Below are 27920 nucleotides of genomic sequence, written 5' to 3' on the forward strand. Positions count from 1 at the left end.
CGATTCGAACTGTAAGGCGTCGGGATTCGGCGAAAGTATTCAGCCGTCGCGACGCCGGGTGCCAGCAAGCGTCGAGCTGCCTAGTCTTCGTGAAGGGACTTGTTCGGGTTTACGCGGAGGATTCTATTGCAAGAGGAACAGAACGAATCGCTTAGGGAACTAGGATACATGCGAGAGTCAGGATCCTCATATAATCGGCCGTCGGGCCGCCGTCGGGCAGCCATCTGAGCGGGGTCAGAGAGGGGTCGTCGTTGATGCCTGTCGGTTCAGGCACCGACCGTGACACTCACCATGCTTTGTTGACGGAATCACGTGACTCATCTTCGGCGAAGCCACGATTGTCTCTGTCCTCTCTCCGACTTCAAACGAACACCGACGACTGTTTCACTCCACATCGGGAATCGAGATTGGTTTGTATCATGTTGCGGCGCCGCCAATACTCTAGTTGCGACCCCTGTCGTCGCTCCAAGCGGCTCTGCTCCCAACCCTCTCATACTGACGGTGGGTCGTGCACGAATTGCCAGCGGCTTGGACATTTATGCACCTTAGAAGAAATCCGAGCAGGCAGACTCAAACTTTTTCTCGCCTGTGGATTAGCGAGAACGACTCGCTCACCGAGTACTCCGCCAGTCACTTGAACGGCTCCGCGGAGACTCCGGTTTCGTGGCTGAGCTTTGACGAGGGCCATCGTATCGATAGTACTTGCGATGGTAGGGCTTAGATCAAGAGGATATGCTGGTAACGGATGTTGTATCTCTGGCCCAGGTTCCAAGCGAGGCCCAGCTGTCTGAACACAGCAGTCCGTTACACAGAGTGCTTTCACTACACAAATTCTCCCTGGTAGTTCACTGAATAGCCCTATCCGACTACTGAATTCTGGCCTGGAGGCAACGATTATGGGTACCCGGCTCGCGAGGATTCACAATACTGTTATCAGTGGATGCGCTTCCTGATTTGCCGATTACAATTGCAACCTGTGTGCAACCGCGTTACAGTACCGACTAGAAGGTGCGGATGGGCGGACAACCGCAGAATCGCGGTTTTCCGTTAGACCCGGCAATGGCGTCAACGGATGTGACTTGCACATTAATAGCAATAGAGGCCGTTCGCTTGCTTGACTATTTTGGCGACTTGTACAGCGATCGGCTCTGCAGGGCTGCATGGAGCCAGTCTAATGCAGCACTGACAGCCGTACTTCATGCGTTTTTGCTTTAGTGGTGAGCAATATCAAGGAGCGCATTAGCCGCTGGCTCTACACGCGATGTATCTCGAAACGCGTTCTATGATTCGTGGTTTGGGGCGCGAGAAATTCTCAGGAATGGACAGGCTGTGCGCTTATTCATGGTGATCTATGCTATTTTACTTTTCGATGACATTTCCGCACCGACCCAACCTTCGGCTGAACCAGCGCACAAGTTTCTAAACGTTGGTCTCCAGACGCTCCGTTATTTGGATGCGCTCATTGGACGGTATTGTGCTACTTTGGAGCGCACTCCACGTCGAAAAGAGCTGACAGCGGAGGAACGTGGATGAGTAAGCGCACATGTCAGGTCCCTGAGGATGCCAAGGAGCCGGCGGCCTCAACACGATTCGATTCTCGTCCGGCTTTACCTCGCTTTCCTCGGACCATTGCCACTTTCCTCCTTCTCCTTTCCCTTTCTACACCCGGGGCTGTAGCTAGCGATTCGGAAAAGATTCTCTCCCGGTGTCTTGTCTGCTCCATTCCTCGCGGGGGCATGCGTCAAGAGCAATCCATGGAGAGAGTTTATCGTTGGTGCACACCTTGATCGAAACCGCCGTTGACAAGATGGGTAAGGGAGCGGAGGGCCAGCCAGACGCTGGACTGAGAAGCCTGAACCATTGTACGCACACCTCACGCACACTTGACACCTTGGATCTTGCCAGGATGAATCTGAGGCTGACTGCGTCATCGCATTCCGCTAGACCAAAACGAACTACCCCCCTGGCGCTACTGGCCTCGACAAAAGCTTCTCCCGCTGGTTCGATATGAGACTCCGTACCTCGCTTGGTTCCAGGAGAAGATTCGAACACCGGCCTTGGACTCGTACTTCGCATTCACGGCGAATCTCGGCACGCACACCTTTTTCATGGTCTTCCTGCCGATTCTGTTCTGGAGCGGATATCCAAGTTTGGGTCGCGGGTAGGTGGCTTCAAAACATTCCGCACAGAACTTGTTGGCCTCTTTTCAAACCATTAATTGGACGGGCCTTCTGAGACTAATTGTTGAACTCTGGCTTAGGATGGTGCATTTACTCGCTTCTGGCATTTTCTTTAGCGGCTTCATCAAAGACCTCCTCTGCCTGCCCCGACCACTATCACCTCCGCTGCAGCGAATCACGATGTCTGGGTCCGCCGCTTTGGAATATGGATTCCCATCGTCTCATTCAACCAATGCCGTATCTGTTGCGGTCTACTCTCTACATCTGTTGGATTCTCCCGACTCAACGCTGAGCCCCGACTTGACTTTCTTCCTCCGGATCCTAACGTATTTGTATGTAACTTCTATCGTGCTGGGTCGGCTATACTGCGGCATGCATGGGTTTTTTGATGTCATTGTCGGATCCGCGCTGGGGGTCTTGTTGGCCGTCTTGCACTACACTTACGACCCGGCTATAGATGAGTACGTTCATTCTGGGAGCGCAAAGCAGGTTGCGCTCGTCATCCTCATCATCCTGACTCTTGTCCGCATTCATCCGGAGCCTGCAGACGATTGTCCCTGCTTCGATGATAGCTTGGCTTTCGCGGGAGTAACAATTGGGGCACAGATAGCGTATTGGCATTTGGCTAGAGCGAACGCGACGTGGGATAGCCCTCACCCGTCGACCCTACCTCGATCCAGGTTCGAGGCAATTAGTTGGATGCAGATGGGTCTTCGCCTAGCCATTGGGGTTTTCCTGGTTTTTGCTTGGAGAGAAATCATGAAACCCTTTTTGCTACGAATCCTTCCACCCGTGTTTCGTGGGTTGGAGAAATTGGGTCTCCTCCTACCCCGGCGGTTCTTTACCAAAGCCTCGTATGTATTCTTTGGCATGCTGTAAGTGGACTAGCTAATGTGTTCGAAAGGCAGTACACAAAGGTCCCTGCTCAGCTGAAGGACCACGACGTTCTTCCGAGTTTCTCTGATATTCCCAACATCATCACAAATATCCGTCATCCGAGGCGGCGCGCAATTTCCATTGGGCCACAATCAGAAGCCGACGCCTATGAGACCTTGGCATACCGCGAAAAGCGCAGGCGGGACAGTCTCTCTAGCCCCTATCGAGGCTCTCCTGCCGTTGACGCGGGTAATGATGAGGGATCGAGATCTGGAACAACATTACACAAACTCTCGCGCAAGCCATCCAAGTTAGACGAGTACGAGCACATGATGGGTACAGGGACAAATGCTGTTGACGTCTCGTCTGAATCCGCGACCGGCATGGAGCCGTTCCCGGAATTTATCTCAGACGAGCGCGATGAGGAGAAACTTTTCGCACAAATCAAGCGACCTCGTGTTCGATACGACGTGGAGGTGGTCACGAAGCTCGTCGTGTACTGTGGTATGTTTTACTCTGCTTTTGGTTGCCATTCTCCCAAGGATTTGCTGACACCCGTTGCCATAGGCATTGCTTGGATTTCCATCGATGGGGCGCCGGTTTTCTTTGAGATGATAGGACTCATGCCCAGCTGAGGCGTGTTGCAGGAAGAAGATTTTCTTTTCCATTCCTTGGTTCAGCAGGCTGAGCCCACGAGGCATGTAGAATATGTCGACTTATGGTGTCTTGGGCGTACACTTTTGGTCATGCGCGTGATCTGTCCGACGATAACATGTAAATTGGCAAGATAGCGTCCGTGTATAAACATTCAGTTGGTACTTCGTTACCTTCTCACATTCGACCATGGCAACCTCGGAGCCCACGTGACTTCCAGAAGCGGACTAGCACCTTCCTAATCCAGCTTTCCCGCCTTTCATTCACTGGCTCCTGCCCTTTTCACTCACTCGCCGCGTTTATCCTGTGTTGCTCCCTCCCTCTTCTCTCACTTCCTCTTCTTTCCCACAACAACACATCGTCCGAATTCTGCTTTCTCATGAACAATACATAATTCACTGCGATTGCGTTGATACCACCACTACATGCCTATGCGGCCTGCTCATGGCCATTGAGTTCTCTCTGATTTATTCCCTTGCATCTCCTACACTACTCTATTCTGCCATCTTCCTGCTTCTTTTCACTCTCGGACTCGTCCTTGTATTTCGAACCTCGTCGCTTTGTTCATACTCGTCGTTCATACCTCAGTCTCCTCAGAACCTTCTAAACAACCTCGACCGAACCCAATCCTCGTTCGAACAGCACAACCGCGCCATGGAGGACCCCATGATCATAACCCAGCAACCTGAGGTGGAGGATGTGATGATGACGGATGCAAGCTTGCTATCTGAGCACGAGTCACCTCTGGGAGCTCGTGAAGCTGCTTTTGATCCCATGGACATCAGCACTTCGCCCTCGAACGGACGTACTCTCCAGGCCTCGCAGAACTTCCGTCCCGCAGCAGGTGAACAGCACTTCGACTCTTTGCACGATCCCTCATCTTTCAATGCATCTCGCTGTACAGCGCCGTTATTTCCCAAGAAAAAAGCAGCCGATCTTCACGTTCCGTTTCGCTTTTCCCCTCCCGGCAAGACCGCCCGTCCGCCGTCCACCGCACCTGTATACCACCGCGTCGCGGAGCTCAAACCATATCAAAACTCGTCTACGAGCAACGTCACAACCACTACAACTAGATGGTCTCGTCTTTCTGGTCTCGGTCCGGCAATTCACCACATGCCTGGATCGCAGGTACCAAGCTTTGGCAGTACCAATACGAGCCGCGGTTCCTCTTTTAGTAGCCTTGATACACAGAAATCTACCGAGGATGGAAAGGAAAACAGCTTCGACTCATTGACATCCATCTCTACCGTTCCATCTTCTCTTTCTCGCAAGCGCTCCATTGATGATGGATTGCAGATTGGCCTGTCGCAGTCCTCGACTGTACGTGCGAGCAGTGGCTCACCTCCAAAATACCGCCGTTTGAGCGTAGATGGCATTGCAATTCCTGGCGGAAATATTGACATTCCTGCTGCTGGTCATGCACAATCCAACTCCCTTCGTTCGCCGTCTCCGGCTACCTTGAGTCCAGTTGCTCTGGCCACATCGCTCGAGTTATCGCCGGATGCTATGGATATCGACACTCCTGTCCGCAAAGATCAGGACAGCCGAACAAACACTCCGACTAACATTGACCGTGTACCGGGATGCTGGCCGTACACACCGGTCCCTACGTACGAGACAACGCCGTGTCCTTCTCCCAAGTTTAGTACGAATAGATACGCGGAGGCACCGATGATGTCGGGCGCAATCCTGCCACCGGAAACTGACAGTGTGCACATGTCGGCCTTGCCACATATCGCGGCCTCCGGAGAAAGCGATTTGTTGAGCAACGGACGTGATTCAGTTGTACCCATGCCTGCCGTCCCAGACGCACAATCCCCAGCCTCTACTTGGTATGCTTACTATGCTGCTCTATATCAATCTATCAAGGCGATGTTCCAGAACAGGTTCATGGGAACTGTTGCAAATGCTTTCAAAGGTGCGATCGCCTCCGCGGGTTCCTTGGGGCAGCAGGCTATGGGCTTTCTCGAGAACCGTCGCCGTCGTGCACGCGGCTCTTCCCCAACTAGGAGGCATTCTCCTACTCGTGCGAACCTTAGACACTTGCCACTAGAACAACAGCAGCGACTGAAAGCAAACCAGTGGCGGAAAGACAGAGGCTACCCGATCATTGAAGATTTTCCCTTTCCTCAACTGTCATTTGATAGTCCACAAATTCACTCCCCGCCACAGGCGATATCTCAACCCGAAGATAATGTCCAGCCTACGGAAGAGGTGCTTGATGCGACTTCTAGAGCTGCCGCTGAGCTCACTCACAAACTCAGCGTCCGTTCGTGGGGACCTGCTACCTCTCCGGTTCCGAAAAGGAACACACCTGGACCTATGACTTCTACGTCTGGGGTTCGCAAGCGATCCGGGGTTTCTTCACTCAGTCCACAGATGAAACGTCGGCTGCATTTATCTCCTAGATCTCGCGAAGAACGTCGCCGCCGTGAACTGAATTTCCTCCGTGTCCTCAAGATTGGGCACCTGGAAAACCTCGGAGGCCTCCCGCCTGCGGAGGGGACTGCTCGAGCGACTGCCCCGATCGAGGAACAACCTGCTCAGACTGAAGCTTTAGACAGCAACGATCAGGCCTCCATGCCTTCGAATCCTTTGAAGCCGAAACGCAGGGTTCGGTTCCAAGAGCCTCTCGTGACGGAGCCAGTACGGATGGCTCTTCCCCTCGGCGCTGACCTTGCTCCATATCTACGCTCTTGCCTGAAGTCTCGGCGGCCTGTCGCGGATGAGAAAACCTTTATCGAACAGAAGGAAAATATCCCACCCGAATCCGTTCCCGAGACGGAGGTTGTCGTCGAGATCGGTGCTCGGGAGGACGTCGAGGCTGACGAACCGTCAGTTGATCCATGGCTTCAACCGGAAGAATTTCCTCTGGGAAGATCCGTGTCTGCTGTCAGCCTTTTCTACCCGGTTCCAAAACCACTTCCCCCTGGCCGGACCGAATCTATTTATGCAGCTGAATGGAGAAAAATGGAAGAAGAGAAAAAACTTAGCGAGCGTCCTACCAGAATCAAGCGTGAGGGTACAGCTGTACGCCCTCTTGCACCAAAATGGGAAACTCGTGTTGATGAAGCGATGCGCCTACCTTCAAATCGGAAGATCGCCACTACCCTGTCGGGTGACCCTCTAACGAAGAAGGACCTCGCAACCTGTTACATCCCTGAGACCTGGTTAAACGACGAAGTTGTCAATGCGTACCTTGCTCTCATCATTGATTATCTGCGCCGCGCACATGGAAATGCGGGACGTCACGATAAGCCACGATTTCATGCATTCAACTCTTTCTTCTTCTCGAATCTCCGAGATAAGGGCTATGAATCTGTCCGTCGCTGGGCGGCGCGTGCGAAAATTGGAGGGCAAGGCCTTCTGAATGTCGATACGGTCTTTGTTCCGGTGCACAACCAGTACCATTGGACTTTGATTGTCGTCAAGCCGTCGGATCGCACGATCGAGCACTTCGATTCTATGGGCTCCCTTTCGCACCGCCATGTCGGACTTGTCAAGAACTGGCTTCGGGGTGAACTTGGTCAACTGTACGTTGACGATGAGTGGACTGTTCTTCCATCCGTTTCCCCGCAGCAGAACAACGGCAGCGACTGCGGCGTCTTTTTGTTGTCGACTGCGAAGGCGGTTGCTCTTGATATCGACCCAATGTCATATGGGGCCAAAAACACTCGGTTGCTTCGCAAGAAGATTGTGGCGGAGCTCATGAATGGGGGCTTCGAGGGGGACTTTGATCCTACCGATGAGAATGGGGAAGTCCTTCTCTAATCCCCGTCCCCCTCGGGCCCCCCCTTTGGATGAATCGTTTTTGTTGTACGAGTATACGAATTGTCATGACCTGCATTGATACCCCCTTTTTTTGGTTTTTCTTCTTCTTGGTTTGTTACTTTTCTTGTTTTTTTTTTTTTTTTTTATCTTTTCTTTTCTTTTTTCTTTTTGCATGCGGGTGGCGTTGTGTTTTGGGCGTCGAAGAGCCCATGATTAGCGTGGCGTTTGGTTTTTGCATCTTTATGATACCCCCGTTGGTTGAGCTTCATGCTCCCAACATGAGCATTTTGGAAAGGGAGTCTTGTTTTTTCCATGCATACTCGGGCTTTTTTTTTTGTTTCATCGGGGCGGGATGCCATAACCGCTTGGCTTCCTGTACATAATATGGCATCCCGCCCCGGTGTTTCCCATGTACATATTGGGGCTTTGTTATTCCCCTATGTCTTTTTCTTTTTACTCGCTTCTTTTCTGCCCTCCAACTGGGACGGGATGCCATACCCTCATGCCCTCATGTATCTAAGATTAGTATGGCATCCCGTCCCAGTCCATGTATATAGGCTGTGCTCTTTTTCTTCACTGGGACGGGATGCCAACCCCCCTTGGTTCCATGTACATAATAAGGCATCCCGTCCTAGCCTGCATATGGCTGGGACAGCAATCCTACCATTGATCAATCAATCCAGAGATCGATCATACTTGAAAAGGGATTGGTGAACGTATTTATTTGTATCAATAATGCTGCATCTTGTCCAGGTAGCAGGGCCTAGCGCAACTCCCAACCACAGCTTGATTACCCGGGATTTGCCTTTCCCATTCGGAGTTCCTATTCTCTCTTTTGAACGGGCGATGACGGCGTCTCCGAGTGGTCAGTATCGGGGAAATATCGACCGTCGAGGTGTTGTACGCAACCTCGATCCATTCAATGCCCATATATACACTCTGATTTACAGCCATATCCCCCGTCCACGACCCCCCATCGCTCCATAGGTTCAGGGCGAGAATGCTCGGCCGATCGGGTACACCGTACGTCACACTCGCTTGGCGTTTGTTATCGGCATACCACACCGTGGCGTTGGCGAGCCAGTCCATGCGATGTGTTACCCACGAGGACCACGGGGAAGGGAGCGTCGTGACCACCTGGCTCGCATTGGGGATGAATAAACTGTTGACGGCGTCGTAATCCGGCTGATTAGCATAGTGGATGGTATTCGGGGGATCTGACGTAAGAAACTCCAGGTCCGACTCGCAGCTCGCCGACCGATACGTGAAGATTCCCGCGCAAGCACCCTTGGGCACCTTATTGATATCATCTGTCTTCGTATTCCCCGGAACTCCCGAGACGGCGTCCCTCGACATAAGACGCATGCGCACACGCAGCGAGCAGCGATAGAAGTTCGCCTGCAGACTCTCTATCTCCGCGGTGGAAGAGTAATTCGACAGCTGCGTGGTGCGGAGGACGAGCTGGGTTGTATCGGGGATCTGAGGGTGTGGCGCGAAGAAGGCGTTCCGGTGCGAGTTCGCCATCGACACCGTGCTATCGTCCATTGTGTCTCGACTCCATGATTGCGCGTGCCATTCGTTTTTGAACGTTGATTCGGAGAGCAGCGTCGTTTGTGCTTCCCAGGCGTTACTTGGGTCTTGGGCGTTGGGCTTGTCGCCCGGGCTGTGGGGGAGGGAGACGTTGCGGAAGTCCCAAAACTTGTAGTTTGTGAAGTAGCCTGGGTCGGAGCCGGAGACGAGATAGCAGTCGCAGGGCGAGTGGGATGGAATTCTTGGGGCGAGATTCGGTGTGTTGGTAGGGAGGGGGGCGGATGAGGTGGACGATGCGAAGAGGGAAAGACTAGGGAGGAGGAAGAGGATAGGTCTTGTCATCTCTTCGTAGGTAACGAATAAGGAAACGAATAAGAAGAGGGGTATCAATAGGTTTGCAGAAAAGAATTGGGCTGAGAGCCATTGCTGTGTTTGTGCTAGAATGGCCGCTCGTTGAAGGCTTCGCGGAAATATATCACGGAAGGAGCGATGGTCGTGCTTTCTTTTCCCAAGTGCTGCCCATTTGGACCTAAATAATAGTGCTATGCAATTGAGATACTTGAAGTAATGACCTCGGGATAGAATTTGATCTGTCTGGAAACTTTGAATATCGGTGCTGTGCAGTTGAGGGGGACTCCTGGATGTCATCGGGAGGGCGTATCGAAGTCAAAGCCGGCTCAGTGGGGTATTTAAACCCTCCTTTGCCCTTGTCTTCTTGTATAAATCTCCCATCTTTCCTCCTGTTAAGATTCTCTGCGTCGACCTTTTCCATTATCCCGATTTCTTCGTATGAGGTGGCTTTCCCTGCATATCCCTCGTTTCTTCATCCCCACAGAACGAAACGGAAATGTCTTCCGCGCGGCGCCCTATTTACTTCAACAAGGCCGCAGCCAAGGAGAAGATCAGTTTTCCGCTCGTAGAGGGCCTTAATCAGTTCCATCAGTCCCTCACCGGCTATGCACCGACGCCGCTAACGCCACTTCCTGCTCTGGCAGCGGAACTCGGCGTTCGCGCCGTGCTTGTCAAGGACGAAAGCAATCGCCTCGGCCTGTCTTCATTCAAAGTCCTAGGCGCATCATGGGGGACATATCGAGCGGTCGCGGCTTACCTGGGTCTGCCTACAACTGTTGCACTGGAAGAATTGTCTGCTCGGGTGAGGGAAAGGTCGGTGACTCTCTTCGCCGCGACACAGGGGAATCACGGGAGGGCTGTGGCTTCAATGGCGCGCACACTCGGAATTGAATCTCGAATCTTCGTCCCAGAGTCCATGGACCAGCCAACTCAGAGCCGAATTACGCAGGAAGGGGCGCGGGTAACGACAATTAGGGGTGACTACGATCTGGCCGTCGGTGAAGCTCTGAGAGCTTCCCGGGAGACGGATGGGGGTCTACTAATCCAGGACACTGCCATGGAAGGATACGAGGAGGTGCCGGCGTGGATTGTCGAGGGATATGGAACCATGACAGCCGAGATCGAAGACCAGCTATCTCGGATGGGTCTCTCAGCGACGACCATGATTACGCCCGTAGGAGTCGGTAGCCTGGCAAATGCTGTGGCAACATTTTGCAAGTCCCGGGAAACACCAATTTCCGTGGTCACGGTGGAACCGGACACTGCTGCTTGCTTGCAGGCTAGCCTGATAGCCGGGAAGCTGACGCTGATAGAAACCTCGTCGACTATCATGGACGGCATGGATTGTGGGACGGTGTCGACCACGGCGTGGCCAAACCTACAGCGCCTTGTGGATACTAGCATAACCGTCTCATGCTATGAAAGCCATTGCGCCGGTGAGTATTTAGCTTCGCATTCGATCTCGGCTGGCCCTTGTGGAGCTGCGTCGTTGGCAGCATTGCGGCGACTGGCGGCAGCAAATGACTCGTCACTCAACAAGGATTCCGTGGTGGTCCTACTGAGTACTGAAGGTCCTCGCGACTATCCAATTCCGTTGGATGTTTCTATGGACGACGCTGTAGAGTTGACAAGCGTGCTGACGACGATCAACTCGTCTAATCCCACTTTGTCCGTTGCAGATGGCGCGGGGGAGACTCAAATTTGCAATTATCTCGCCGCGTGGTTTGCTCATCGTGGAATGGAAACCCATTGGATTGAGACCATTTCCGGGCGACCTTCGGTTGTCGGGGTCCTGCGAGGGAGCGGAGGGGGAAGCTCACTGATGTTCAATGGGCATGTTGACACTGTCAGCTTGGCAACCTATGGGAATGATCCGCTCTCCGGTGCTGAGGGCACAAAGAACGGCCAGCAGGTCGTATTTGGGAGAGGTAGCCTGGACATGAAAGGGGGTCTCGCATCTGCTCTGGCCGCCGTTTCAACTACAATAGCTGGCCATGTCTCACTGCGCGGCGACGTAATAGTAGCCGCTGTGTCTGACGAGGAGGATACCTCACAGGGGACCCAGGACTTGCTGAATGCGGGTTGGAGAGCGGATGCCGCAGTTGTCCCTGAGTGCACGCAGGGAGCGATAATACACGCGCATAAAGGTTTCGTGTGGGTGGAGGTGGACATTTTGGGCGTGGCCGCCCACGGATCCAACTATATTGGAGGGGTGGATGCTATCCTTCATGCTGGATGGTTACTCCGAGCTCTGGAGCAGTACCAACCGCGGCTCCCTGTCGACGATGTGCTAGGGCCTGCAAGCTTGCATTGTGGATTGATACACGGGGGAGAGGAACCGTCCTCCTACCCCGCGAAGTGCACGGTGACCGTCGAGTTCCGGACAGTTCCTGGACAAACAGCGGAGTCAATTGTCCATGACATCCGGCTGTTACTGCAAGATATTCAGAAAGACAATCCGAAATTCAAATTCGCTCCGCCAAGGGCTACGCAGTCCCGAGCTCCTCACAAAATTGAATCGGACCACCGTTTTGTCAAGAAGGTAGCCGAATGCGCTTCTGAAGCTACGGGCAGTCAGCCTCGAGTCCAGAGCGTGCCGTTCTGGTGTGATGCAGCGCTGCTGACTCAAGCTGGGATTCCGTCCGTAGTGTTTGGGCCATCGGGACAAGGTTTCCACGGGAAAGAAGAATGGGTCGAGGTGAAGAGCTTGCAGGACCTGCAGAGCACCTTCACTATATTGATCCGCGACTTTTGTGCTTGATGAGCAGGGTATGGTGATGAGTGAGATGGAGTGAGATCTGGCGTTTCAGCGGTATTGTGGAAGCGTCCGGCAGCAGAACTGCTGCAGATAGTCTAAGTAAGAATACACTGAACAGAGTCCTCTAATCTACAACACCTTGGGAGATGGATGATTGGAAGAGAGCGAATGCGGCCGTTGAAGCTGTTGCTGGAAGGCGCCTGCGGGCGATGCGGATCGAGGCCAGATACGGGAGGCGAAGCGCTCGCTCTGATTGGTTCAAATTCCAGATAACGCCGGCTGGTGCGTCTGCCTGAGAAATTCAGGCAGCATGATGAGTCATCACACTTCGAGGTCTGTGAGAAGATGGGCTTGGGAACTCTGGATGCTCCAGGGCTTTTACCGAGCCTCTGCAGAGGAGGTGGTGAACCCCACGCTGCTGTGATTCGATTGACAACCTTTAAATATGGAAGATCGGACGTTGCCGGACCATTCTTATACACATCCGCGGAATGCCCCTCTCGATGATGGCCGCGGGGTAGATCCATCAACAGGCGGTTCATGCCTGGTGGATGCGGACATATTCTTTGACTGGGACGCACTATACGGCGTCCAGGCGAATAGCGTGACATGTTCTACGGAAGATCTCGGAGTATCTTGGTCAACATTTGACTCTCTGCCTTCTAATGCGCCGTCACCAATCCCGCTCTTCGAGCCGGCGCACTTGTTTGATGAACCAACTATACTAACCCAACCTGAAGCTCTGCCTGAGAGTCATGTCGGCGGTACCGCTAGACTGCCCTCGAACTTTAACAACGTCTCCGAGTGGCTGGATGGCGCGTATCGTCCCGCAACGCCTTGTGATCACTGCCGCAGATATCGATTGCAATGCCTTATCCTGCGGTCCACGCCTTACAATCCGAACCCGATCCCGTCGTGCTCGAGCTGTGTCGGCTTGTTTCGTCCGTGTAGCTTTGGCCGGGGAGAAAAACGCCAGGCTTCAGGGTTTGAAACACTTTCTCCAGTGCTAGGCCATCTCCACGGTCTGCCTGAAGAGGCGGATGGAAGTGTAGGTGCTTGACGATCTCCGCATCTGCAAGTGGCCTGTCTAACACTATTAGGCCGGTATAAACTCAGAAATTGGTTCGGGGTTTCCACATGGAGCTGAACCAAAAGACTCAAAGAGGTTTGTTAGGAAAGGTGCGCGAGTATTACGCGATTGGTTCTACCGCAACGAGGACTGCCCGTACCCATCTGAGGCTGAGAAATCTCGCCTTGCACAAGAGACCGGGTTTTCAAGGCAAAGGGTCTCTACGTGGTTTGCCAATGCCCGCCGCCGTTATAAGCAGCAACGGCAAGTTGATTCATCGACTCGAGTTTACCGCGCTGGGTCGCCCATGCCAACAAGGGATCCTGCGTTGATGAGTCCGATGGAGCGTTGGCAAGCATCGCCGCCAGATGAAGAGCCTGTCTCCGAGGCAGCGATCCATAAAGCTATTGCTTCCACATCTGCGGGTAGTGACGCGTCTTCTCACAAGAGCCCTTTCGACTCCCACTCCACTGATCTCTCATCCGGGGTTGGGGCTTCCTCAATGGCCTCCTCCCTGTCGAGTTTTAATGCCACACAATCCGATGCTTCTGATAGCGGTTCGTCCGCGTGGAGTTACCGGTCTCAAGATGGGCCTCTGCGCCGCCGACCATACCACAGAAGACTACCAGCTGGGCGTCCGGGAGGACGGAAACGCGTTCTGGAAGACGGCCGATACCAGTGCACTTTCTGCATGCAATCATTCAAGAAGAAACATGACTGGTCTAGACATGAAAGGACCGTTCACCTTCCGCTGGACGTCTGGATCTGTACACCAAATCTCAGCGAACTAGAACCAGTGCAGACACCTTTTTTGGAATGCCGATGTTGTGATTGTCAATCTCTAGATCCGGACCACTGGGAGAGTCATGACTTCCGGGAATGTGCAACGAAGTCTCTTGACGAGCGCTCTTTTAGCCGCAAGGACCATCTATGGCAGCATCTGCGTAAATTCCATGGATGTACTCGCTACCCAGTACGGGATCTCGACGCCTGGCGAGCCCCTCGGAACGAAATCCAGAGTCGTTGTGGCTTCTGCGCAGCCCTCTTACCCGGCTGGACCGCACGCGCTGACCATTTGGCAACCCATTTCAAGGAAGGCTGTCGCATGTCGCAGTGGGTAGGCGACTGGGGGTTTGACGGCACGGTCCTCGCTCATCTGCGAAATGCTGTTGTACCGATGGAGCGCAATTGGGTGAGCCCTGCATCACATGATGCGTCTGGCTCGCCAGGTCTCTCAAGCCCTGAACATTCGCAAGGGGCGTAATACCGTGACAGCCGACAATGTTCTGCGGAATGAGGAGCCAGACTGAAGCAAGATGACGCTAGGGTGGAGCATTTGTTATTTCTGTGGGCCAATCGGACCCTTGGGGGTTGCCTCGGTTTTGGTGGCGATTCGGCGTGGGGTATCTTTCATTGGAGTATATGCAGTCAGCTGGATGCGGTGTTTGGACTAAGCTCTTTCTGGATGTTCAAACTCAGGACTAAGCTTCTTTGGGACGATCGCCTGCTTTGGGATCCCGTGTCTGCGTATCGTCATGGCCTTGTACTGTGTACGGTAACAGTAATATTTTCAACCACCACAACAAATTCACCAATCCTCGCTTTTTTTGAGAGTATTCAGGTCGTGAAAGGAGGACAGATAATATACCAAGCCAATATAAATTCAGTTGAGTAGAAAATCGGGACCCAATCTGTGTGTGGCATGAGGAACGATGAGTTGAATCGTGGTCATTTGGGCCGACCGTGTTGTTGTGATGCACTGGCGCTAGTGGCAGGAAGGAGGGGCGCACATCTTGGCAAGTTTCGGTCTCTCCCTTTCACCCACAACCCTTTCTTTCAGCCCGACCACCTCTCTGGCAACTGATTCTGCCTCATCATCACCACCTCACCACAGCATCCAGCCCTATTTTGGCATCACCACCATCGCGACTCTATCAAATCCGCATAAATATCATCGTCAAAATGGACCTAGGAAGCTGTTGTTAGATAGTCTGATGACTATACTCACCATATCGCCGAAACGGACCATTTATCTAGCATCTTACCACCTTTTACTCACCACCGCCCCTTCTTGAGCCCCATCCAACATGACGGCCACTCTTGAACGAAGTCTCTCTCGCACATCCAGCATATCTATGCCTCTCTCACCTATGATCTCTCTTCGACATGAAGCCTCGACTCCTATATCCGAGTCTTCCCTCTCGCACATCCACGACCGTTTGATGCTTATCGACTCGCGTCTGCTCGAACTCCGATCCACTGTTTTGACGAAGGATGGATATATTGAGAGACGAAACCGTGAGGATGAGCATATCCGTAGGGAATTCGAAGCCCATCGCTCGATCAGCAACCGAATCGATCTGAATGTCGTTGGGTTGAGGACGGATGTCGACCAGTTGAAGTCGGGGATTTTGCAGTTGAAATCGAGTTTGGGACAGGCCGGTAACGAAACAGTCTTTCTTCGCAGTGATGTCGACCGCCTTTCAAAGAGCGTCGATCAGGTCCAGGCGGATCTAGAACATCTGCGGACGGACGTTTGTGGGTGTCGAGTTGAAGTGAACAAACTCCTCTCAGCTGTCAGTCAACTCCGGACTGAACTCATTACACTCCAGCATGAGACCTCACGGAACTTGAACACCGTATTCGAACGCTTCTCACTGATTGAGTCGCGTATGAAGCACTCGGAACGAGTTCGGTTCAACTCGCTTGCCCACACGACCCATGCTCCCATCACACCTGTCCCCGTTGTGGAAGAAGATGGATCCCTACATTGGCCGGAATATTTCCCCCGAACTGTGTGGAGATTCTGGTGCTTGAAGAAACGCAGTCGGCGTAAGTCGAGACAAGTTAACCCTCATCCCCCACACTTCTAATCATATCTATCTAGTCAACCGCTTGACACAACTTGCCGAATTTTACCAGCTTGGCGGCTATGAATACTGGGGCCGAATGCATCAGACAGATGGAATGTTTGCTAGCGACAGCGACTCCAGTGATTCAAGTGACTGTCCAGCAAATTTGTCGCGTGCAGACGCTGTTCGTCTGTATCCAGAAGCCGCACACCAAGCTCTCGCCGCTACCTTGGGTTTAGTTTATTATAAGATCCGCAACGAGGTGGGAGAGCATCCGCACTCCCCTATCCAACGACCGCCGAAGCGCCAACAGGAGGAGGTGGCTTCTGTCTCGTCAAGCTCTAAACAGAAGCCTGTTAAGATGGCTCGCCGTCCTAACAACCTCTCCCCTACCGCTCTACACCGTCTTATCACGGGTCCCTCCTTGGAGTCGAAGTCATTAGCTTCAGAAGAGTCTGACAAACTTGGTTGGAATGCGCGGTCGGAGGCGTCTGATGACGCGATGAGCAAGCTGCGTGGGATCGTCTCGGAAGAAGTCAGCACGCTGCTCCGAGCTCTGGAGCGCGGCCGCGTGAAGTTGAAGCCGAGCAGATCCGAACGCATGGAAATGAGTCCTACGGACTCGAAAGCTTCGCACTCGGAAAGGTTACCTGTTGAGAGGATTCCCGCCGAGCGAATGCCGGTGGATGGACCCCGCGAGCGAGAGGAAGAACCAACATTCCAAAGCACCGTCCCCACCGAGATTGTATCCCTTACTTCCAAAAAGGCGGACTTGCTAGAAGAGCCCACCTTGCCCGATACTGCCTCTAGTACTACGAGCCCGTCGACATGAGCTGTGTTCAAGTGATTCGATGGCTCTCCCAATCTTGTTTCGAAAGTATGGTAGACCCAGGGTATGCCTAACTTTCCCGATGCTTCCTACACCAACCCCAGCGTGTCGACATGAGCTGTCTCGGGTGATTCGACCGCTTATCACACTGCTGCTGTGATACTTTGTCTTACTTCTCGTGGTGATTCACGATAACCTCCCCATCCCAGTCCCTGTGGTGGGCGATGGACCCAAACCAAGGTGTTCATTGTGACTTCAGCTTGCAATGCGGGCATCCTTGGAACCAACACTGCTACCGGCACATGAACGCCTCAAGTTTCGAGGCTGAGTGTTACCGACCCGGCAAGCGTCTGTACCTGTGATTGAATGTTCATTCACGTCAAGATGCCTACCGGCCGTGTGCAATGGGGCAGAAGCGCCAACATTGCACTTTCATCCACTTTGGCATCTTCTCTAAAGACTGCAGAATTTACTCGTTTGATAAGCCATCAATACAGTAAATCTTCTACAGGCCGCACCTTTGACCCAAATACCAGCGTCTGTTCCGTCCCATTGGCGAGCATTGATAAGGCGCCTTGATTTGAGCTTGTTTAGAGGATACCCTTCTGCATATATTTGGGAGTTTTTTGAGGTTTATTTTGAATATTATCTTTTGGAGGTTGAATCTTACGTGCATCTTGGTGTATATTGGCGCTATTTGATTTTAGCCAGCAACGTGCAGTCTTGTTGACCACACCATAGCGTTCTCTATCGAGCGATCGAACATCTGCGTTTGCACTCTGGACAGCGTCGTGCCTCGGTGCTGTGTCGCTTCCCTCGTGGACACTCGCCCGGAGTACAGCCAAATGAACCGAGCTCTGACTTCGTATGCACAGACCATGGTAGTCTCGCTGCTAACAGGCGCTTTGTCTTGATGATGGTTGGTGGCCCATACAATTATATATCAGGTAAATCCCCAACTCCCTCCAATTGCGAATGTTGTATGTCCCAGAAATCCATACTATACAGGGCTTTCAAGATTAGCAACTATTGCGACGTCTCCGCTCCCGGCGCGGCGCCCACTAGATCCTTCTTTAGAACCTCCAATACCTTCCCTTCATCCAAGTCTGGGATGTCCACGACACCGAAAAGCGGTTGAGTATCCGTATACTCTGAACCCTCATCTCCCTCCGCCTCTGTATCCTGGTGCGTACGTAAATACTCTCCTTCTAACATGAATTTAGATTTCTCTTCCTCCGGTCGGTCTTCTTCTAGAGGCTTTTGTAGGACGTAGATTGTAGGGAATTCGAGGACGACGCGGCCGCGTAGGGCGTCTGTGAGCGTCGTGTCTACGGCCAGCGGGCTAAGGACTGGCTGTTTGGTTGCGGTTCGCGGGCGATGGAGGTAGAAGAAGAGGTTCCGATGAGAGTCGAGTCTCTTTTCGGTCGAATTTTGGCCGTGTTGTTGTTTGTCCTGTCCAGCCGGCCCATTGGGAACCTGATTCTTCTCTTTCCCCTCCCTCGATAGAGGGAAGACGCGATCATAAGCCTCCGCAATCGAGCAGGTCTCAACACAACTATATCTCTTCTTCCCGTTGTCCGTAACCCACTCGATCGTCCAAGATAAACACTTTTGCCTAACCCCCGATCAACAACATGCAAAATTGTACATGGGAGAGGGGCATCTCACCTTGAATGCCACTTCGACCCGTTCTCCTTCCCCCGACTCATCCCCAACGGCGCCCTGATAACCTTAACACCACGCTCGTGCGCCCGTCTCACAAACCCGGCCTCACCCTTCCGTGATCCAACCTCAACCCCCTGCGCCCTCTTCCTCTTACCACCGCCTTTCCCGTCCGCATGCGGCTCAAAATCCTCATGCTCCAATCCCACAACCCCCGCATCCCTTACGCGTCTCCCGGAAACATCAAGACCCCTATTCTCCGCCTCGCGCTCGGCACGCTCAAGCCGTCGCTCAATCCCCGTGATGAAGTTAAAGTCGCGGTCGAACGCAGACTCCGTGGCTAGCTCGTTGCGGCGGACGTATGCGGCTGGGTCGCGGACGCCAGAGCACTGGGACCAGATCTTGTGGCGGCGGATGCACCGGAGGGAGCAGGTTCGTGTTGAGCAGCGGGGACATCGGTATTTGGGGGGTTGGAGATGGCTGTTGGGGATGATTTTGTTAGTGAGCTTTTGGTGGTTGGGCTGGGATGGGTTGGCGTGGAAGGGGTACCAGATTGCGCAGAGGTTTGTGAGGAGGGATTCTTCTTCGGACATTGCTGATATTAAATATATATAGCTTTATATGATGAGTGATAAATATGAACATGTGGTGAAGAGTGGCAGAGAATGACGGCGGCAAAAGACGAAGCTGGGCGCAAAAAGACTGGAGCTTATCGATAGCAGATGATGCCTTGGTGCCTGAGCGCCCTAGGCGTTGCTGCTTTGGGGACTCAGATGTTGTCATCGCAGCGGCTCATCAGTCTAGAACCGTTCCTGGCATCGGACCTTGGGGCTGCGTGTTGAAATGATTATAAATCATAAGACGACATCTCAGACGATGTTTGTAAATCGTCTGATTATTCACCCTCTCCGCTTCTCGACGCAGCTCCAGTATAAAGCTCGGTGAACCTGCAGCTTTGGGTGTATCAATCTCTGGTATTCCACCAACTCTCCACTCAACCGACTCGAGATCGGCTTTCTCTCTAATATCGGACATAATGGCCACCAAGCCCGTCGCTATCATTGTTGGCGTCGGCGCAGGCACTGTAAGTCGTGATAGACATCACCCCTCACATACCCCCGCACTCCCCGTTGTCTCGTTATGGACAGTGGGCTAACAGAGAACAGGGAGCAAGCGTCGCCCGTAGATTCGCGAAAGAATACTCTGTCGCCGTCATTGCTCGAAATCCTGAAAACTATGACCCCCTCGTCGCTGAGATCAACTCCTCCGGTGGCCAGGCATTCGGAGTCAGCGCGGACGTCACGGATTCCAACGCGTGGCAATCTGCCTTCAACCAAATCTTCAAGCACTTCAAAGATGCACCGCTTGCGGCTGCCGTGTTCAACCCTGGCGGGGGCGTAACGTGGAAACCCTTCCTTGAAATTACAGAGGATGAATTTGCAGTGGGACTCAACAGTCAAGCGTAAATAGTCGACCTTCTTATTCGCCTTCGAGGTCCTTGAAGTGGATTCAATGCTTACTTTGTCTAGAACCGGCGCGTTCAACTTCGCGAAGAGCACACTCCCTTTGCTTCTGAAATCCACGAACCTACAACACCCGCCAACACTCATCTTCACCGGGGCCACAGCCAGCGTGCGCGGGTCCGCAAATTTTGCCGCCTTCGCAGCCGGAAAATTCGCCCTCCGCGCTCTGGCGCAGTCTCTGGCACGCGAGTTCGGGCCGCAGGGTGTACATGTTGCTCACATTGTGGTCGATGGCGTAATCGACATCCCGCGCACGAAGGAATGGAAGAATGAGCATCCAGATGCGAAGCTTGATCCTGCAGCGGTGAGTTCCTTTCTTCTTTGCCTATGCCGTGCCTTTATTTGTATGCTAATTGGGACCCGGTAGATCGCGGACACGTACTGGCATCTGCATACACAGCCGCGCACGACGTTCGGATTCGAGCTGGATCTCCGGCCGTATATTGAGAAGTGGTAGTTTTGTATTCGTTGGGCTCTCCTGAACGCACGTTCTGTTACACTAGCAGTGGTTCTACGCCGTCGATTGGGTACATGTGATGACTGTTCGTTAGTGCTAGTCAGACTGGTAACGCAGTCATCTGCTGTATAATTTTCTTCTACCATACCTGGCGTGCTCGTAAGGACTGATTAGCCTGACCCAGACCACCCCTCCAGTGCCGAGGGTGCAAGTTGTGCGGGTGGAATTTTGCAAGTGCTGGCACGATGGATGCTTCAGTATGAAGGCGCTCAACATTGGTTCTCGTCCCGTACTCAGCAGGATGAGGAGCCTGAGAATCCAGAACGCCACACAGCTAACATGTATTTCAGGCCACTGGAAGTCCAGCACTCGAATCCTTCGTACCCGACATCTGGTAGCCCTTCAGATTGGAGGGATGTGGGCAACGCACTTCGAACATATCGGGATACACAGGAACAGGGCGCTTAGGCTTAAAACAGCCCGACGCAGCATGCTTTCGACATCTTTAAGAGGACTCCGCGGTGATTTCGATGATACAATTCATTATCGGTCCTGATGGGCTCTGATTGCGTCCCTTCTATCCGTCCCAGCGTCCCCTCCCGTTTCTATGAAGACCGAAGATTGCATCCGCATTCTTGCCCATCATATTCCAGGCTTCATGCATTTTCAATTGCGCCCAAGAATGCATGAGGTAATGCCCACAACTAGTTCATGCAAGTTAGCGCCGAGACACATTGTCTCTTCAGGAACGATTCCCAAGTCCCAATAAGTGCCAACCAGCATCGTTGGCTAGAGACAATACGAGAACTTATCGGCGGCCCGTGTGCACCCAAAACTCTACATGGGGCTCTGTTGGCGAGATATTGCGAAACAGTATGTGTTTTTCGAACCGCCCTTTCCTGGTATGTGGGTTTCAGCCTCATGGATCATAGGCGGACGGGATAAGATAAAGCTCTTCATAAGCGCCGAAGTATATTGGGGAAGGCTCATTGAAGGAAGCAGAATGGGGAGCAAAAGCCGTGTACGAAGCGTACCGTTTCCTGGCAAGTTCCAACACCACAAGCCAGCTTTTCTTCTTTGTCCCTCTTTTTCACACAGAACGAAGATCTCGTTCCTACGTATCCACTCTCAACATACATCACAACCTTCAAAAATCTCACGGAACAATGGGAAACCAACCGAGTCAACCGAGCAGACATCCCCCGGCCCAAGCACCGCCACCCCATACACCGGTTGAGCAGCCGAGAAACCCAAACACCACCAACTCGGGGCTCCGAAAGGTCCCGCCGGAAGCTATTACAGTTCAATTTTCTGCGCGCTTCCGGACGAAGTAGACGTAGGGGGATACAGTCTGGACGAGCAATACACCTGCGATCCGGATTCGCCTAATCCCAAGGATGTCTTCTCCTATGGCCGCATCGGCAAACACGTGGTTATTATCACGCGTCCAAGCAGACCAAGGCCCACAAATGCAGCCCAAGACGCAGCGACTGTTACTTTCTTGTTTCCAAACGTCTTGTATGCTGTGGTGGTCGGCACTGCCGGCGGAATTCCCGACCCGCCTGAGGCTGATATCCGCTTGGGCGACCTCGCCGTCAGCATGCCCGGGAAGAATCACCCCGGCGTCATCCAGTACGATTTCGGCAAGTACGAGAAAGATGGCTTCGTGCTCGACGGGAAGCTCAATGCGCCCCCCAAAGCTCTAATTGCTGCGGATGAGTCCGTGAAAGAGGACGAAAAGTGTCAAGAGGGCTATCTCGAGGCGATTCTACGGGATATTACCGCAAAATCTGGATTCGAGTGCCCGGGAACCAAAGACACCCTGTTTAAAACGTCCTTTCACCACGTCACTCCGGGCGCCGACTGCAGCGCATGCGGGGCATATGGGAAGGACGTGGTTGTCCCCCGTGCTTCCTGCACCCACCAAAAGCCCGTCATCCATAGGGGTCTCATCCTTTCCGGAAGTGGTGTCGTGAAGAACCCTCGTGACCGTGAGATCCTTCAGCGAGGCCACAAGGATGCTATATGCTTTGAGATGGAGGCGGCCGGTGCTATGGATGCGATCCCTTGCATTGTTGTTCGAGGTATCTCAAACTATGCGGACACCCACAAGCAAGACGGATGGCACAACTATGCCGCTGCCGTCGCGGCTGCTTATTGTAAAGCGTTACTTTACAAACTCGATCTCGGTAGATGTACGACTGAGTTGGCAACGGGTATAGTGCGCTGGACGCAGATATTACCCATCCTTCGAAGCCGCGGCGTTCTTCATTGTTTTTCCGCGTTCATGGGACGATTTTTCGTGTTTCCTCAATTTTCCTCGATTCAAAGAAATATTAGCCAGGGTTAGAATATATGAATGTCATGTTTCATCCGGATCCTGGGGAGCTGAGTGCATGACAGGAAGGTAAACGGAGCATTATGCAGGTATTATGCAATGTTATGCAAAATGACTCAGCGGCTGCATGACGCACCTCCTCCGCACCGGAGCTCCAAAGTTGTCCTGAGGTCGAGTCCAACGACCTTCACAGGCCCAGAGTCTCGCTCATCGACGTCTGCCCGTCCGCTCATTAGATTCAACGGCTTCACCCCATTCCGAAATGTCGCTCGATGATGCTTCTCTACAGTCTCCGGACTATTTAGCCACGCAATTCGCGAACTCCTTCTCCTCCCCCACGATACTCGAACCGAACGTCCAACTGAAGTCCGACCTGATCCGCCAGCCCGACCCGTTAACCCTTTACTTCGGGTACTTCGGGAGAAAGAATTGGAACTCCGCATTCACAAAACAGCTCCTCTCAATACTCGAAAGATCCAGTCAAAGAATCAACCGCCCCCTTCGACAGGATGAAGTAGACTTCTTCGTCGAAGAGACCAGTGTTGTCACGACCACTAAACGCATGGGTGCGCCCCTGGGCGCTCTCGCTGGCATCACTAAATTCCTCGCATACGAAAAACAGGGTCGAGTCCTTACTCAGTATGCCCCACAAGTAGGCTCAATGTCACCAGCAAAACGGCTTCTCGAGGGCATGAAGACCATGTACGTGACGGACCCTGTTCTCACCCGAGCATTCGCGGGGACGTTACTTGCCAGAACCGCGGCATGGTCTGTGGGTGGATGGATGTTCATCGGGATGTATTCAGTTATCTCGCGGGCCGCGCAAATGGCGAAGGACTCGCGAATGAAAGACTACTTGGCTGAATTGCAGAGGCATGATCCAGAGCAGGCTCGGCAGCGACAGGTCCAAGCCGTGATGGAGAAGTCTCGTGCTCGCAAGCAGCAGCAACAACAACAGCAAGATCCCGAACAACCAATCGAGGTACCTACGGCTCAGTATGAAAGTGGCGAGCCGGGGGGATACCAAGGGTACTCTTCAAGTATTGGCTCCATGTCTCGCTCCACGGACATCCCGGTCTCATCAGCAGGTGGGGCAGGGACATACAGGTATAGCGCACCTGCCGAACAAGATAAGGGAGTAGGGTTCTTCGACGACGACGCGAGCCCTACAGCCCCGGAGTATCGCGGTATCACGAGGCAAGGGAATAGTGCCGCGCAAGGGAGCGTATGGGACCGGATTCGACAGAGTCAGTCCCAAGATCCCGCTAAATCCTCATCCAAGCCGCAGGGAGGCGACACCTGGGGTGGATCCGACGCCCCCAGCGCGAATTCTGACATTCAAAGGGAGCGGGAGCGCGCTCAGGCAGAGTTCGACCGGATGATCGAGTCAGAGCGGAATCGGTCGAGCGATTCGGAGACTGGTGCTCGGCGGTCGGGATGGTGGAACTAGGCGGGACAGTATGGCAACGACAGACCATGTATCGAAGCTGTCGGTGTTAAGGCCAATCCTGAGGGAAGGGGCGACCCAGTGAAGGAGTGACCAATCGCACCCGCAGTGGACGGACAGCTGTCGATGGATATATGCGGAAGTCGCGCCCCAGGGAGGAAGGAGCCCCCTATCCACAAACTTGCCATTTTGGGACGTTCCATACGTATGTATATTGGGTGTTTGGTTGTTCCATGCGTTGGATGGTGGATTATGGTACACCATCTCTCTCTATTATTCCGATCGTGTTTGATCCTGATCTCTTTCATGATCAACCCTTCGCCACCTTCCGCCCTTGAAAAGAACCAACAAAATGCCTCATATTCTCTTGTGCACAACTTGATCGCGCAGTATATACAGATCTCCTGCAATCAACACCCAACAACTAAATTGGCGTCGTAGCCAAACTAAAGAAATACCGAAACACATTCTCTGGGTCCCATTTCTTCTTCAACTCGACCAGCCGCGGCGCATTCTCCCCAAACACTTCGCTCAACCTCTCATCCCCATGTCCATAGCTCACATACGTCGCAAGCCCATCGTACCCACCCGTTTCCGCGAAGGCAGCACGCACCACCTTGCCCATTTCCACTCCTGCCTCTTGAGTCTCTGGTGAGGTCCCGCTGAACGAGATCCCCGTGTACCCCAACGTGTCTCGCCAGGGGTACGCGGTATCCGTGGACCCAACCTCCATGACCGCCTGGGGCGCGAAGATTTCGATTTCCACGCTACTGGTGCGCCCATCTGGGTACTCTACGTACCAGTCCGAGAGCATCCGGAAAACATGCCTGTATGTCTCCGCGTCGAGACGGCGGTAGCTGACGCCGAAGCCGGCGAGGGAGACGGTGTCGCAGATGGAGTACCCGCCGCCGCCCATGGCCGTGCCGGTGATGGTGTCGTACCGCGCCATAGTGATATTATGTGAGATGGGGTTGAGAGCGAAGATCGGGGCGACGAGCTCGCGGCCGCGCTCTTCCGAGCCAAGGTAGATCCAGTTAAGCGAGATCTGGGGCGCGGCGAGGGTCTCGTTGTAAACGATGATGGACATTGTCGCGAGCTCGGGCGGCATCGTGCCCTCGAGGGACTGGAGCAGGTCGAAGTAGGAGGCATTTGCGGACGCAGGGAGGACGAAGTCTGCGGAGAAGACCTCGCCGCCGTTGGTCAGCGGACGGAGTCTGTAGGTGGCTGACGTGATGATGCCAAAGTTGGGCGCTGCGCCGCGGATGGCCCAGAAGAGATCTGGATGTGAGGTCTCGGACACGTCGATGAGGCGGCCATTCGCTGTCACCATGCGCACGGAGAGGAGGTTGTCGATGATGAGGCCGTCGACTCCCTGCCAGCGCCCGAGACCGCCGCCGACGGTTGCACCGACCATGCCAGGGCATGCGCAGGACCCAATTGCTGCTGCGGTCAGTGACTTGGCCGGGTGATGCATGGGGATAGGGATAGGGATAGGGGGGTTTCTTACGCATTTGAAAACCGGCCTCGTAGACTGGCCCAGGAATGTCCCCGAAGACTGCGCCTCCGCCGACGGTCAAAGTCTCTGAGTCGGCATCCACCTGAACGCTGTTCAGAGCGCTCAAGTCGATGGCCAGCCCATTTTGCAGTTTTCCTAGCGTGGTTGTCGAGGAATGGCGGCCGCCGGTGGCCAGGAACGGGAGCTTCCAGGCTTTGGCGATTCGCACCTGGCAGAAGATGGTCATATCAGCGAGGGGACGAACCAAAACAATGAAGAGAGAATGCCACATACAGCTCTTGCGACATCTTCTTCGACTGCTGGCGTGATGGCCATGCGAAACGTCGGCTGGTCGAGGGTATTCCAGCGCTCCGTGGCCTCATCAAACCCAGTGGTGTTGGGGAAGTTGATGGTGGTCTCCGCGTCCCAGCCTTGTGCAGGGCGCGTAAAAGCAGCGTAGACATCAGAAGGCAGTGCCAGCGTGGAAGGCACGCAGAGCAGCAGCCCGAGGGCTCCCAGAGTGGTGGAAACAGCGCGCATGATGCTGGCGTTGATCTTGTTGCCCTGACATCTCGGCTCCAGCAGGGGGCATTTATATTCCGTTTATCCTCATCTTGGCCTTCAGAGTGACTGATCCTTCGTAGCCCCTGGTTTGGGCTAAATATAGCCCTTCATTACCGAGTCCCCGACGGCGGGCCTGCGGCTCGGGGACGCTAATCCGCTGGTTCATGCAGGCCGTTGAGGCCCGGGGACATTCCATTTCTCCCAGGATCTCAGGATCTTGAGCAGACGGAGACTGTACAGGGTTCGGCGGCTGGAAAGAACGATAAATAGTCTTGCAAGCAGACGTTGAACGTATCTAACATTCCCCCAATCTACATTCGCAAATGGACCACATGGACCTACACGCCATAATCGACCCATGGGCTCGCCCGGTCACCTCTCTGGTCACCATCCTGCTCATCCGGCGACTCCAATTCACAATTGCGCAGCTCCTGATCATCTTCACACCGCGCACGTCGCTCCTCCGTGCAGCCTCGATTCCAGTTCAGATTGCGCTCGCCGTCGTGGCCTTCCCCCATGTGCAGCATGTCATCGTGCCCCCGATCTCCATCCACTACCGCTGTCTTGCTGGTGGCACCATTGCCCTGCAGACAATCCTGAGCATCTCTGTCTCGGCAATGATCCGATTAGACGACACAGATGTCTCGAAGCTGACCAAGACACAACACAGTACTACAACCCCCGGGCTGCGGACCAAAATGGCAGCCCTGACAGCCTTGATGAACAATCAGCGATGTTTGGGCACGCACTTGCAAAACAACTGGATCGCGCCCTTTGATGAGTCGAATCCAAACCGCGTTCCATCACGCCTTGAAGCCGTAGCCCGGACCGCACTGGAATTTACAACGGGGTATCTGTTCCGGCAGGTCGCCATCACAGAGCTCTGGGACCGGCTTCCGCTCGGTCTCTTCTGGCTCCTGTACATTGCCTCGTGGCTGAATGGCATCTACCTCTTCGGCGACCTGGTTGGTCTTCTCTGTGGGGATCGCGTCGAGGACCACCCGCCATCGTTTGGATCAATCCGGCATACCAAGACGATCCGAGGGTTTTGGGGCAAGTACTGGCACCAGGCGAATCGGTTTGCATTTCAGGGGGCGTCGAACTACGTGTGTAAGGAGGTTCTTGGACTCACGGGCCTGGTTCAGCGGTATCTAAATATCTTGTTTGTGTTTTCGCTGTCGGGGGTTTTTCATGTCGTGACGGATGCAGCAGAGGGCATTCCACCACGCGAGAGCAGGGCGATGTCGTTCTTCTGTGCGCAGGCTGTAGGCATTCTCTTGGAGGACGGCGCTCAGGCTCTGTGGCGCCGATGGGCTGGGTATCGGAGGGGGGATGCATTCGCGGTGCCGGTGTGGGCCACGCTGCTTGGGTATCTCTGGACCTGGGGTTTCCTGTCGGTGACTGCTGCCTGGTTTGCTCAGCCGCATGAGCCAATCTTCCTGGCGAAGCATGGGGTTCCGTACGGGGTAATTAGACGAATCGGGGGTGCCACTGGGCTCTAGCGGTGGTCTAGGTCTCGCAGATCTCGGGGATGCGGGAGTTCGGGCAATATCAACGGGAATCC

General features: G+C 53.7%; 12 protein-coding genes across 12 annotated transcripts; 9 read left to right on the forward strand and 3 right to left on the reverse strand.

Annotated features, from left to right (window-relative positions):
• Positions 1 to 204: 204 nt before the first annotated feature.
• On the forward strand, positions 205 to 1409 carry BJX67DRAFT_366791 (uncharacterized protein). Its single transcript, XM_071030442.1, has one exon. The coding sequence runs from the start codon at positions 255 to 257 to the stop codon at positions 636 to 638; it is 384 nt and encodes a 127-aa protein (XP_070881161.1). The 5' UTR covers positions 205 to 254; the 3' UTR covers positions 639 to 1409.
• A 200-nt stretch (positions 1410 to 1609) lies between these two features.
• Positions 1610 to 3890, forward strand: BJX67DRAFT_366792 (PAP2 domain protein). Its single transcript, XM_071030443.1, has 5 exons — positions 1610 to 1862; positions 1945 to 2161; positions 2261 to 3034; positions 3085 to 3560; positions 3624 to 3890. The coding sequence occupies exons 1-5, from the start codon at positions 1808 to 1810 to the stop codon at positions 3689 to 3691; spliced, it is 1590 nt and encodes a 529-aa protein (XP_070881162.1). The 5' UTR covers positions 1610 to 1807; the 3' UTR covers positions 3692 to 3890.
• A 474-nt stretch (positions 3891 to 4364) lies between these two features.
• On the forward strand, positions 4365 to 7481 carry BJX67DRAFT_385809 (SUMO protease ULP1; the record flags this gene model as incomplete). Its single annotated transcript, XM_071033938.1, has 1 exon — positions 4365 to 7481. The coding sequence occupies one exon, from the start codon at positions 4365 to 4367 to the stop codon at positions 7479 to 7481; it is 3117 nt and encodes a 1038-aa protein (XP_070881163.1).
• Positions 7482 to 8210: 729 nt separating this feature from the next.
• Positions 8211 to 9353, reverse strand: BJX67DRAFT_385810 (glycoside hydrolase family 16 protein; the record flags this gene model as incomplete). The annotated part of the gene is made up of 1 exon (XM_071033939.1): positions 8211 to 9353. One exon carries the CDS (start codon positions 9351 to 9353, stop codon positions 8211 to 8213), a length of 1143 nt encoding a protein of 380 aa, XP_070881164.1.
• A 399-nt stretch (positions 9354 to 9752) lies between these two features.
• Positions 9753 to 12403, forward strand: BJX67DRAFT_366806 (tryptophan synthase beta subunit-like PLP-dependent enzyme). Its single transcript, XM_071030444.1, has one exon. It carries the CDS (start codon positions 9859 to 9861, stop codon positions 12121 to 12123), a length of 2265 nt encoding a protein of 754 aa, XP_070881165.1. The 5' UTR covers positions 9753 to 9858; the 3' UTR covers positions 12124 to 12403.
• Positions 12404 to 12501: 98 nt separating this feature from the next.
• BJX67DRAFT_366809 (homeobox domain-containing protein) lies at positions 12502 to 14842 on the forward strand. Its single transcript, XM_071030445.1, has 2 exons — positions 12502 to 13168; positions 13221 to 14842. The coding sequence occupies exons 1-2, from the start codon at positions 12566 to 12568 to the stop codon at positions 14451 to 14453; spliced, it is 1836 nt and encodes a 611-aa protein (XP_070881166.1). The 5' UTR covers positions 12502 to 12565; the 3' UTR covers positions 14454 to 14842.
• Positions 14843 to 15276: 434 nt separating this feature from the next.
• Positions 15277 to 16873, forward strand: BJX67DRAFT_375423 (uncharacterized protein; the record flags this gene model as incomplete). Its single annotated transcript, XM_071031689.1, has 3 exons — positions 15277 to 16021; positions 16077 to 16693; positions 16742 to 16873. The coding sequence occupies 3 exons, from the start codon at positions 15277 to 15279 to the stop codon at positions 16871 to 16873; spliced, it is 1494 nt and encodes a 497-aa protein (XP_070881167.1).
• Positions 16874 to 17721: 848 nt separating this feature from the next.
• Positions 17722 to 19185, reverse strand: BJX67DRAFT_310281 (zinc finger HIT domain-containing protein). Its single transcript, XM_071027141.1, has 3 exons — positions 19082 to 19185; positions 18539 to 19012; positions 17722 to 18485 (listed from the first exon to the last, which is right to left on the reverse strand). The coding sequence occupies exons 1-3, from the start codon at positions 19123 to 19125 to the stop codon at positions 17897 to 17899; spliced, it is 1107 nt and encodes a 368-aa protein (XP_070881168.1). The 5' UTR covers positions 19126 to 19185; the 3' UTR covers positions 17722 to 17896.
• A 257-nt stretch (positions 19186 to 19442) lies between these two features.
• BJX67DRAFT_310271 (oxidoreductase, short chain dehydrogenase/reductase family) lies at positions 19443 to 20662 on the forward strand. The gene is made up of 4 exons (XM_071027140.1): positions 19443 to 19616; positions 19699 to 19994; positions 20062 to 20359; positions 20423 to 20662. The coding sequence occupies exons 1-4, from the start codon at positions 19569 to 19571 to the stop codon at positions 20510 to 20512; spliced, it is 732 nt and encodes a 243-aa protein (XP_070881169.1). The 5' UTR covers positions 19443 to 19568; the 3' UTR covers positions 20513 to 20662.
• A 691-nt stretch (positions 20663 to 21353) lies between these two features.
• Positions 21354 to 23126, forward strand: BJX67DRAFT_391466 (5'-methylthioadenosine/S-adenosylhomocysteine nucleosidase family protein; the record flags this gene model as incomplete). Its single annotated transcript, XM_071034787.1, has 3 exons — positions 21354 to 21414; positions 21754 to 22707; positions 23044 to 23126. The coding sequence occupies 3 exons, from the start codon at positions 21354 to 21356 to the stop codon at positions 23124 to 23126; spliced, it is 1098 nt and encodes a 365-aa protein (XP_070881170.1).
• A 1595-nt stretch (positions 23127 to 24721) lies between these two features.
• BJX67DRAFT_391467 (FAD-binding oxidoreductase) lies at positions 24722 to 26550 on the reverse strand (the record flags this gene model as incomplete). Its single annotated transcript, XM_071034788.1, has 3 exons — positions 26087 to 26550; positions 25805 to 26021; positions 24722 to 25737 (listed from the first exon to the last, which is right to left on the reverse strand). Exons 1-3 carry the CDS (start codon positions 26330 to 26332, stop codon positions 24722 to 24724), a joined length of 1479 nt encoding a protein of 492 aa, XP_070881171.1. The 5' UTR covers positions 26333 to 26550.
• BJX67DRAFT_310334 (wax synthase family protein) lies at positions 26382 to 27911 on the forward strand. The gene has a single exon (XM_071027142.1). The coding sequence runs from the start codon at positions 26680 to 26682 to the stop codon at positions 27856 to 27858; it is 1179 nt and encodes a 392-aa protein (XP_070881172.1). The 5' UTR covers positions 26382 to 26679; the 3' UTR covers positions 27859 to 27911.
• The last annotated feature ends 9 nt before the right edge of the window (positions 27912 to 27920 follow it).

The sequence above is a fragment of the Aspergillus lucknowensis genome (assembly GCF_044049455.1).
Source record: "Aspergillus lucknowensis strain CBS 449.75 chromosome Unknown BJX67scaffold_71, whole genome shotgun sequence".
In the NCBI taxonomy this organism is placed as follows: Eukaryota; Fungi; Ascomycota; class Eurotiomycetes; order Eurotiales; family Aspergillaceae; genus Aspergillus; species Aspergillus lucknowensis.